The 12,390-nt window shown below is 38.8% G+C and overlaps 2 protein-coding genes across 3 annotated transcripts in view; one reads left to right on the forward strand and one right to left on the reverse strand.

Moving 5' to 3' along the window:
* The window catches only part of LOC6613652, a 62,401-nt gene that overhangs the window by 19,066 nt on the left and 30,945 nt on the right, over positions 1-12,390 (reverse strand). The window lies entirely within an intron of this gene.
* LOC6613654 (phenoloxidase-activating factor 2) lies at positions 177-2,166 on the forward strand. Of its 2 annotated transcripts, XM_032719448.1 has the most exons (3): positions 185-409; positions 471-1,380; positions 1,597-2,166. In XM_032719448.1, exons 1-3 carry the CDS (start codon positions 200-202, stop codon positions 2,091-2,093), a joined length of 1,617 nt encoding a protein of 538 aa, XP_032575339.1. In that variant the 5' UTR covers positions 185-199; the 3' UTR covers positions 2,094-2,166. The 2 variants fall into 2 exon arrangements, with proteins under 2 accessions (XP_002038124.2, XP_032575339.1); XM_002038088.2 differs by having other exon boundaries at positions 177-409; positions 471-2,166.

Here is a 12,390-nt window from a genome sequence, read left to right on the forward strand (position 1 = left end):
TCATACGGACACACGGAAAGACGAACATACTTTATACGGTCGGAAACGCTTCCTTCTGCGTGTTACATACTCTTCAACGAATCTAGTGTACCCTTTTAGTCCACGAGTAACGGGTATAAATTGAATTAATGTTCGCTGGCAATACAATATGTTGACCGCTTAATCGCAAACAACAGTGTATCAAAGACAAGCGTTTAGAATGGATCGCCTTTCCATTCTCCTCTTGCTTCTGGGAATCTCTCGGAGTCAGGCCCTTTTCTGTGGCGGGTCTATGGCGAAGGAGTGCGTACAGCGAAACCGTTGCCGTATTGGTACCGAAACGGGAAGGCCAATCATACAGTTTAGAGGACTAATTAACGGCAATGACGGATGTGAATCTGGGCAGACCTGCTGCCCGAAAACGGAAATAGTAATGCTAATCGAGAGCTATCACTTGAATGTTCTTTTTTGACAGTTTATTGTCTTTGCAGTTACAATTTCCAGTACAGGTCGACAATCAACCGCTACCTGCCGACTGTGGCCATGCGAACCATCAGGGATTGGGATTCACAATAACTAGCCCGAAGGACATGGCACAGGACGGCGAACTGCCATGGATGGTGGCTCTGCTTGATTCCAGAAGCCGTCTACCGATAGGCGGTGGCTCCCTAATTAAGCGGGATGTGGTGCTTACATCTTCCACGAAGACCTACGAAGTTCCTGAGACCTACCTTATGGTGAGGGCTGGAGAATGGGACTTTAATAGCGACAGCGAGCAGAGAGCACATGAGGATGTTGCTATCAGGAAGATCGTACGACATGCCAATCTCGGTGTCGAGATTGGTGCCAATAATGCGGCCCTTTTGTTCCTCGCTAGACCGCTAAAACTAGACCACCACATAAATCTCATTTGTTTGCCGCCGCCGAATTGGAAATTTATCCATAACCGCTGCATCGTCAGTGGCTGGGGCAAAAAAACAGCCTTGGACAACAGTTACATGAATGCCCTGAAAAAGATCGATTTGCCATTGGTGGACAGATCTGTGTGTCAAACGCAACTGCAAGGACCCTACGGCAAAGACTTCATTCTCGATAACAGCCTGATATGTGCCGGCGGGGAACCTGGCAAGGATTCGTGCAAAGGCGATGGAGGTGGCCCACTTGCCTGCCCACTGCAAAGCGATCCCAACCGGTACGAACTTGTGGGAATCGTAAACTTTGGATTCGGATGTGGAGAGCCACTTCCTGCTGCCTACACTGATGTTTCCCAAATTCGACCCTGGATTGATTATAATATCCAAGCGAATGCAGTACACTATTCTCCCCCGTTCGGAAATGTAGGCCAATCACTTGTTCATGTTGATTTAAATGGAATCCAAAATGGTGCCAATGGACTTCAAGGACCTCTTCAAATCGGAGGAAATATTCCAAATGTAGGCCAAGGAATCAATGGCAATAGATATGATCCAAATACGGAAATCGGAGCAGTTTCAGTCGGAAAACCTATTCCGAATGAAGGCAATCCATCTGGCGGTCTTGGATATGATTTAAATGGAATCGAAAAACATAATCAATTTCCACCGGTACTTCAAGGAAATGGTGCCAATGGACATCAAGGACCTCTTCAAATCGGAGGAAATATTCCAAATGTAGGCCAAGGAAACAGTGGCAATAGATATGTTCCAGTCGGAAAACCTATTCCGAATGAAGGCAATGTATTTGGCGGTCTTGGATATGATTTATATGGAATCCAAAAACCGAATCAAGCTGGAGAATTCATTCCACATGTAGGCCAAGAAAATCATGCCAATGGACTTCAAGGACCTCTTCAAATCGGAGGAAATATTCCAAATATAGGCCAAGGAAACAGTGGCAATAGATATGATCCAAATCCTAAAATCGGACCGCCCACATTTGGTGCAACCGGTGCTGGAATGCAAGGAAATAATATCGATAATCAGTATAATTACAATCTTGGCGACAGAGCAGAAAATAAATTGGGAGCGTTTCCTCTTGAAAATCCCAATAAGGATAAAGTTATTAGCCCTAGTGATTTTGCATCCACAACGACCACTCCGAGTGCACCTATAAAATTGGTAATAGAAAAGTACTAACATAGTTTTATAATTTTATCATAGAGCTAATAATCTATTAACATGTAATAAAAATATAACACTAAAGCATTAAGATTACTATATTAGTGATTATAATTAATTTTTTCTATTATTTGTCACTAAAATCGTGATTTTTTTAAATATTAGAAGCGGAGAAACACGGTATAAGCATGATTTGTTGATTAATTTTTTATAAACTCTCTAAACTCCGCAATCTAATTTTTTGTTTAGTGGTAGCCATCTGCCTTTTTAGTTCCTGCTTGCATTGCGCATTATAAATCTAGATTATAAAGCTAGATTATTAGCTAACATCAAGTTAGGCCATCAGCAGCTTGACACACTATCATCCTATTGATTCTGTGGCCCACCCAAAATCCGGCTAATTGTGCCCGAGCTTGGCCGGAGTTTATTACGAAGCAAGCTGGCCCCAAATTGCCGCCCACCAAATACAACCAATTTCGCAGAAACAGCGCACAAAAACTGGCCCAGAATGGGGGCTTACTATAGTTACAAGGCACTGAGAGGCGAACGTCGAATGTGGAACACATTGTGGCCCTATTGCTTTTAGCCAGAGTTCGCTTCTTGTTTATTTGTTTGTTTGACTGATTTGCTGTTGTTTATTTTGATTTCCGGCTCAAATGCCGAGTGGGCAGAGGCGGATCCTTGTCGATTTCTACATTGATTGTGTTGTCGCAGCAGGAGTTCGATTTCCTCTGCGGGAGTGTGTGTATGTACTGGTGCTTGTGCAGCAGCAGATTAGTGTTGACAAACAGTCAAATGGCAAAAGGTGATGCCGGCTCTGTCGACATCATCATCAGGCCCTCCATAATCCCATAAACACCTCCCAACTGGAACCATTTCCGGGGGTGGAAAACCTTTGTTTGCCTCTCCACGCAGCAACATCAAAGGAACACTGAATCAGAATCCGAGTCTGCATGCGAATCCGGGAGTGGGCCAGTGAAAATGGCATTCCGATTGGCCTCGATAAGGAGTTTACTGCGCTTTTTGCCCTCCAACTTGGTCCATCGGATAGTTCAGACTTCATTATTATTTTGCATAAAAAATGCATTAATACGAAATTTATGTATTTGTTTTGCCGCTATATTTTTTTTTTTTTTTTGCTTAATATGTCACAAAGTCATAACTTCTGGTTTACTGTTTAACATCAACTGAGCTCAGCTCAGACATGGAATTACTTTTAGTGGTTCGGTAAAAAGCTTAATATTTCACTTTTATGCGGTATTTTTTACGCCACCTCGTAAGCGCAATATTTCTGCGAAATTTATGTTTAAAATTTGAATAGGAATGATTCATTTGCTTTATTCAATGCTTTAGGCTAATGAACCGGGATTAAAGGAGACAAAACCTATTACAAGTTTACGAGGTAAATAAGAATTGTACTCGACATCACTCGCATTCTAAACTTTAAGAAAAAAATATTTTGCATAAATAAAAAAGTATTATACAATTTGAACACCAACTTTCAGTGTCCTGTTAAGCTTAATTGAAATTAAAATAATCTCTTTTCTTCATATATATGCATTACTGTGCATGTTGCAAGATAAGAAGAAATATATAATTGCTGAATAATATTGTTAATGTTTGCGTGCGCAAAAAGTGGAAATTGTATTTGCATTTATTTCCTTTCCCGGCTAAAGTTAAACATTACGAATTAATTGAAATTAAATTATAATCATTCAGCTGGGAACGCAGTACGGTTTGTGTTTCTGAAGATAAATAGAACATAAAGGAGTCCCGAAGCACATCATATGTTAGTTCAGCAGAAACTCGTTTGCAGAACTTATGAAGATGGACTTTGGACGTGCAAAAAATATGTGCATATATAAATTACAAGGAAATATATTGTGCAGAACCGAAGTGCCGAAAAATTCATTAAGGCTGCAAATGAAAAAGTAATTAGAAACAATTATAAAAACGTCCACTTCACGCATGCATCCGTGAACTCCGAAAAAATAGAAGAAAAACGAAAATAATCGCAAACTTTTGCGCTGCAAACTTTTGCAAGCAATTAAATATATTTGTCACTTCAAAATGGCTGACAAGCCAGGGACCTTTTTGAAACCGCAACAGAATCGAGTGGTGCCGAGTGGTGCGGATGGCGGTGATCGTGTGGCTGTCAAACATTAAACTGAACCACATCTCCGGAACAACTTCTAGCCACCTCCCGGCAAATGCAAAGAAACCTTCAACCCGAGCATAAAGTTGCCTAGTAACTGGCACTCGTGACAAGTTCTGGCAAAGTTTTCTTTCTCCCTCCATTTGTACTGCAGTTAACTGCAGTAGTGAAAATTTATAAAGTTTTAATCATGTGGAGCATTAGCAACTCATACTAAGCTGTTCGTGTGCTCACATCAATCAAGATGTCTTTAAGTAAAATGTATCATTATTCAGCAAGTTATTTAAAATTCGAGAAGTTACTTGTCGGCATCGCTGTGACACATCAGATTATTTGAAATCCCACCTTTTCTAGAAAATAATCTCAAAAGCACAACATAAAATGAGTTTTTTACGGTTTTTATGTTCGTTAAAATTAGCAAATAAGAAAGAAGTGTAATGAATACAATATATATAAGTTATTCTTTGGAAACATCTAAGAAAGAGGAGCCATTGGAAATAATTCAATCATAAATCACGCGGAATTCTTAGTCAAAGTTAAGACAAGTCGAGGGTAATCATGGCCGAGCCAGATCCCAAACCAAACCGGTTTTTCGCTCATCGACCCGAACCGATCCCCAGGACCATTCTTCGTTCTCCGGCTGGTGAGAGTTACCAGCGGCAGGGACACTCTAAATGCAGCCAAGTGGAATCAATTAATCTTTGCTCGCAAACATTTGCCAGTGGCCCAGCCGAAAAAGCAACACCAGCATGCTGACATCTAAGGAGTCCAAGTCCGAAAATATGTAATGGTGGCCCTGCCGTTTCTCGCTCCAGTGCTGAGTGAAATGTTTCAAGAAAAGTGCAGCTTGCAGCTTTGAAAAATGATAAATTTCACTTTGCAGCTCCCATTCCGGCCCCGGTTCCGTTCCTGCCTTCCCGATGCTATTTTATTATTTATCAAGCTTATTACGAAGGCAGCAGCATCCAAAGGGGGAAGCTTCGGGATCCTTCAGCTGCAACTGTGCAACGTCCTGGCAACCCTGCCATGGGATTGCCGCTCGGTTTGATATTGAAAAATTATTGCTTTTTATGAAATAGTGCCATAAATTATTCGTAATACATTAACAATTATTTAGTAGTTGTTTGCCTCTCTCGCTCGCCGGCATCTACTCAAATGTGTGATATATGGCTCGTACTTACTCAAGCGAGTCTCGACACACGAGAGGGCAGAAATTAATATTGTTTTGAAATCAATTACCTAAAACGAGAAAGCAGAGTGTGGGATACTTGATATTAGGAGATAAATTTAATTTTAACTTGTGAAATATATTAACAAAGGAAAAACAATTAACTATAAAATCGAATCAACACTTAATTATAATGTTTTGTTAGCAAACTCTCAATATAATAATAATTCCTTGACGCTATATCATATCAAATCATATCAATATTAAACTAAAGATGTAGCCAACACGTATTCAAACAAAAAATTTTTAATTTCGTTAACAATTAATAAATAATATCTAAAATAGAACTAAATATTATAGCCATTCTTGTCGATAGTAATGTTATTACAGCACCACAACTTATCTCGAAGTTGAGACACAACCTACACTACTTCACTCTGGATCATCCTGCGCACTTTGCAATAAGCCGAAGATTAATCTTGAGCCAGACTTTATGTCACATAATGCTTCCCTTTTTTGGCATATTTACATCGACAAGGGAAGCCATCAGGCGGGTAAACACCCCCAGGACTCCTGCCCAGGACACTTTTATTGATTTATCACGTCTGGCGTGAGTTATAATTGGATGCCACTCGGGGCGGAGGACGTGTATCTGGGGGATCTGGGGGACCTGTCTCCCATCAAGTGCAAAGTGAAGCCGGAGCAAGTGACGTATCCTGGGCAAATTTATGGCATCTTTTACGAGTGTTGCCGCTTGTGTCTTGGCGATTGCTTCTTAAAGCCCTTCTTGGGTGGCGGTGCAAATTGTGTGATTAGCTGATGAAAGTGTAATTAAATTTCCGAGGCGGCACTTTGAGACGAGTGATTTATTTGTAAAGTGCCGCACAAGATTGCTTAAGTTTATTAATTATGTGTAATTAATTAACCGACTGGTTACGGTGTCAGATGTATTGTGTGAAATTAGTACGGGAGCTGTCAAAAATTCTGCTTTTCTGTTTTTAAGTGTGTATTTAGGTAATTTCAGTCTTGATGGCACCTTCAAATTAAGATTATATATTTGTTTAATTACGAAATACCTTCCTTTTAAAGTAACATATCTAGCTTGGAACTATATTTTAGCCAATGTAACCCTCCAGCCACAATAAAATTCAGTCAGTCAGTATTATATAAACGACTATTTTCCAGATGTAAATATTCGACATGCGTTTATATTTGAAATGCCTAGCACAACATTTGCAAAATATTGCAGACACCGCTGTGAAAATATTCCACAGTTACACAGCGTAATGGAATATTTTAGGCTAACCATTTTTAATCATGCCGTTGGCACCTGAAGGAAAACAAACACCCATGAAACAAACTGCAGTTGCTGAATTTTCGGCCAGCCAGCAATTGTTTACCATGTGTCTGCGGCAAAATAGTTATCAAAATACAAACAAATTCTGGCGAATGTTTTTAAAGGGATAGAGGGCGAGAAGAGGTTTCTACCATTAAACCATCCGTGGGCACAGGGTTCCCCACTTGTCAGGCGGCCCTGTTTGGGATCAGGAATCAAGATAGTATCCATAAGAGGGAGAACTGAATACATTACCCGTAATATTACACACATTTGCCTAGCAGGGAGCTGGCTCGCACCGCGCACTTCAGGATCAGTAGGTACCCCTACCTCTCTTCCTGCCCAGAACTTCCTAGACCCGACACATATGCTTATAATGTCATTTCGCAACTGCCACTCAACCACCCATCCAACGGCAATCACCAGCTAGCAACCAGCCACCAACAAGGAACTACGTCCGCAGGGCCAACATCACGAGTCCTGGCTGCTGTCGAGTCGTCATTGTTGTCGCTGATGTTTTCTATTGCCGCTAAAAGAGTTCATCGGCAAGGACATGGATTTGGACTTGCCCAGGAGAGTTAAAAAACGGTTACTTATATTTTGTTAGTCCGATTTTTTAGGTAAGTGTATATTGGATTTAACAAAATAAATGACACAATAAATAAATAATTTCACATCTCGAGTATTTAAGTTCAATGTAGTTTATCTAGTATAAGTTTCGTGGAAATTGTTACTATAACTTTGAATCGCAATTCACAGGCAGTGAATAATTTTGGCCATATCAGTGTATTAAACTTTTAGCAAGGGTATTCTATGCTCACTTACTCTACAATTTTTCCTTTTCCCCCTCGCCCTGTTATTTCCTTGTTATTGTCATTTATGTAGCTGCACTTTGTTGTTGTCGTGTCCGTGGGTCGTGTTCTTTAATTGTGCCTTTTGCAGCAAATGTTGTTAAAACACACACACGCACTAACACTAGCAGCACAAACCAGACCGGAAGTCAATGACTTTTTGCCGGGAACTTCGAGCGGTTAAAATTCAAATAGAGACGTTAGCACTAGCTTAAGTTAGGCTCTACATGGCGCAATTGCTGTTATTGCTTTTGCGGATAACACGACCTTTAAAGGCACGCAAGTTGGCAAAAAGGATGTGAGCGGGACATTAAGTCATTTAGTTTTATTAGTCACAACGCACCCTGGCAGCATGGGGTTAAGTATGTGGGTTAATTGCATAAGTTAAAGCCGAATGAAGCGGCTATTTAAATTATTGCATACCGCGTGTGTCCCTCAGTTGGGCAAAAAAGGAGCGAAAAGCGAAGGAAGGTGGCGGCATAAATCATTGTTGGCATTTTTAAATTGGCTTTCTGGGCCGACACATTCCGCTTTTGCTGCTGTTGCGGCTGATGTTGCCGGTGCTCTTGGCCAGGATTAAGGCCAGCCCAAAGGAGGTCCCATTGCGCCAACGGCAGGTCCACAAAAAGGAAATGCCACGAAAGACAAGGCGAAGTGAACGGAAATTTAACCAAAATTGACTTAATTTGAATAAGCTGCGAAAAAAGGGCAAACTGAAATATGTGAAAGCAGAATTGAAGGTAGACAACAACGAAAACGAAATAAAAAAGGCAAAAATAAGTTAACAGATGTGAAACTCAATGTTCAATCCGGATATATTCACCTGGACACTTTAAATGTATCTCTTCGCTTAACTTTTGTGGCAATGCCAACATCAAATATATTATTTTAATTAGATATTTATTAGCCAAACTATAAAATCACAATTTTATAATTATGTTCTAATTAAGTGCTATTATTGGTATATGCTAACCTTTCACTATTCGATTATCTATTTAGCAATTAATTATTCCTTTAATAAATTTCCACCGGATATTGACACAAAATTCAATCAGCTCTCGGATGATCAGTCATTATTTTGCTTCGAAGGGACACGCCGAAATTCGTGTAGCGCGTCAAAGTTTCTCATGTTAAATCGAAATAAGTTTTCAGCAACATTTCGCCAAGTTTGCCAAACACTTGAAGGCGTCAGCACGCACAAACAGACAGCCACGCAAATGCTGTCAATTGTAGCGCGAAAGTATGCAACACGAAATTATGAGTGGGTCTGCAAAAGTTTTCACGGAGGCGGAAAACCCTCGGACAGCCAACGTCCTTTTGTCCACAGACGGAACTTGATATAGAAAGGAGACCTTCACGAAAGGGCCGATGTTGTTGAGCTGTCCCATGCCTTGATTGATGAGCATGTCATGAACTTATGACACTGATAGTTATAAATTATTATTATTTCGACATTGTGCTCTTGCCCGGAGCTAAATGCACAAAACTTTTTCCACGACGGCATCTTCCTTACTTCCATCGGGCCAAACATTTGACATCTAATTGACATTTAAAGTGCGCCCAGGAAAAAAGGAGTCGAATACTAATGATTACCGACCACGAGGTCAGTCAAGTGATGAATCATCTTGCATTTGAATGAAATATCTTCTTATTGCCTTCCTTTAAAAATGAGTGCAAGCATTTTTATTGTTAAAAAGAACACGATGTTTTAATGTACATCTATCAAGATTGCAACACAGATAAAATACTTAAAAGTAGTTGATTTGTAGAATTTTTAAATATAAATATATTTTACTTCACTAATATTTAACCCCACGTTTATAAATGTCTTTTCTAGTATACCTACTTAAGAAGCTCAATTTAAACTCATATTTCTCCTAAGCATCCACGGAAACCTCTAGTATACCTACTTAAGAAGCTCAATTTAAACTCATATTTCTCCTAAGCATCCACGGAAACCTTAACTTTCAAATTTCTTTAAAGCACTAATGACCAAACACATTTTCTATTTTCTGTTTGTTTGCGATTCTGCCTTGTCGCATTGTCATTGTTTTTGTTGCTGTTTATCATTTTGGCATCTTCATCGCTGTCATTAGGCGTACATTAAGCTACCACCTGCCATTTTCAGGACCTTCCAGTTTCAGGATCTCCCAGGAACTCGCGCCTGTTGCCCATTGGCCGCCTGCCCACCTGCCGTTTTGTAAATGTTTCAAAAATACACCCAGAAAGCAAAAAGAACGCTGGCACTACACGGTCGTAGACCAAAAGAAAAAAAAACGCATTTATAAAGAGGGAAATTTGATAAATGCTTCTTGCGGGTTTATTTAATGTGCGCCAAGTGCGTTCATTGTGTGAAATCATAAAAAAATAATAGGAAGAAAAAAATATAAGGAAAACGATGAAGGGGTGGTGGTCCATTTTTTATTAAAGTCCATGAGACCCTTTTGTGAAAGTAAGCAAAATAATGTAGCGTCATTTTCATACACTACTGAGAACGGATCACTATATAATAGTGCTGCCTTAGATATAATTAAAAATAAATAGATAATAATTAAAAACAAAATTTACTTCCGTTGCTTTCACTTTGGTAATGATCGAAGGACTATTTCTTTCTTTCTTAGCAAGAGTCCCAAGACTATTTGAAAAATAATAGAGACGAAATCATAGTTTTGTTGCATTAAAATAAAAATATTTTCTATTATACTGCAGGATTTGCATCTTAAATGTGACTTTCTTAGGGAATACTTTGTTTCTAAGTCTTAAAAAAGTATATTTAGTCTTCGATTTTACCCGATTATGAGATATAATTCTGCCGTTCAAATATGCAGTTTTATGAATTGCATTCATCATCCAATTTAAATAGTTCTATTTAAAGCGGAATTATGATAAACCGGGCGTCCGCTGAAGTTTGGATGACTTAAAGCTGCCAGGAACACCCGCCGCTCGAAATGGAATTACCATTATTCAAAATAATTCCAGAGCTATGAATATGCAATGTGAAATTCATGGAACACGTTCTATGGCTTTGTTTGACAGCCCGGTCGAAAACTCAGGCATCAGTCCACGAATGCGAAAATGTGTATATATATATTAATTTTCATGAGTCACATTGGCCACATATGACGCGCCACGATTATGAGGTTGGTGATAAGGGCTATTACTTTCATTGGAGGCCTCAACTTGCGTCTGAATAAAGTTTGGCGCTGCGTACTAGAAAAATGTTTCTTAAATTACAAAAATTTTTTAGTGGTTGATTTTGTTTTATATTGAAGAATCGTCCTTGGTTATGCGTAACTATTTCTGCGGTATTATAGCGAAAAATTTATGAATTTTTATTTTTTAAATTGGCTTAAAGTATACTTCGTATACCGAATCAATCAAATTTAACCATGTATTGTATTATTGAAAAAGTAAAATATTTACTTATAAAGTCATTCATAGAAATATGTATATTTGTAAAATAATGGTTTTATATATTTTTTTTTAATATTTTGCAAAACAAATCTATCTACTGATACTGACACATTTTTTCAACAAAAATATCGATATGTAAACATAAGCTGCATAATTTTCTTTGAAAGTTATTTTAGTTGCTTGTTTCTTATCGGGGATTATAAATAAAGAAAGTGCCATTGAAACAATCGCATTTATTTTCAATCCGTCTTGTCGAATTGAATATGAGGCGCATATTTGCTCTTAAGGTTGTTTTGATATGGCGTCTTTCTGTTACAATCGGAAATGTCTGTAATAAACCTGTTAATTGGTGGGATTATGTAAGTAATTCATCACTTTGAGCTGTTTTTTAAATTGAATTAGCTATCATTTTACTAGCAATATAACCTTTTGAATAAATCTTATAAGCCAGTTAGCGACTCTCTGCCAGTAACCTACGATCATAATAATGGTGTTGCGTTCCGTACTGTACTTGGAAGTATAAATATAAATGGGAAAGGAAAGCACAGATTCCATGCCAAGAATTATCCAGGTGACCAATACAACATACGATTCTATTATTGGCTTCATGAGTCCATCCCACGATTATGCGGGTCAGACTAATAGTACTATAAAGAAATTAAATTAATTTAAAATAATTTAAAAATAAAACTTCTAAAATGACCAATAGGTTATGCGAAAACCTTAATTTTCTGGCAAAACCAATAATTATTTTATATTGTAAGGAAAAACATTTCCGCTTTCATAATTGGCAGATCAACAATAACCATGGTGGTACTGTGGCCTGAATAATTTGCGCACTTTCATTAAATTTACCTCCTGCTATTGTATATACCAAGTATATATGTATTCCATTTTTGTTCGTATTGGCCTTTGTTTTTAACAGCCAAGCCACGCCCCAATTGTCTGGCCGCATTAGCGCTTGGTCCAGTGAACCAACAACACCAGCCAGCAGCAACAATAAAGCATTTCTCTTCCTGTACGGGAACTTAATGAAAATAAATCTGAAAAAATGTAAACAAAGCAAAGGCGTCGAGAAAGAGGGGCGTGGCAGGGTAGTCGCCTGTTCACAGGTGTATGAATTAAAGTTGGAATTCAGCTTGGGGGATTTCTTGATGACGCATTTAACAGCTTGGAAGTAATAGACCCTAACAAACAAACCAAACAAAAAGCCTTCCCGCCAGAGGAAGGGCGCTGCCCTTAGAAAATGTAGTGCCAAATGAGAGCAGGAAAAAATAATTCAAAGAGGAGGTCCTGAAATTTAAGGAGGACGTGGAACTTAGCCAGGCAGTTTCTTTACAACTCAAGCACAATTACGGACTACTTGGAGCATGTGATATGCGACTTGCCAC

The sequence above is a fragment of the Drosophila sechellia genome, chromosome 2L (genome assembly GCF_004382195.2).
Source record: "Drosophila sechellia strain sech25 chromosome 2L, ASM438219v1, whole genome shotgun sequence".
Classification (NCBI taxonomy): Eukaryota; Metazoa; Arthropoda; class Insecta; order Diptera; family Drosophilidae; genus Drosophila; species Drosophila sechellia.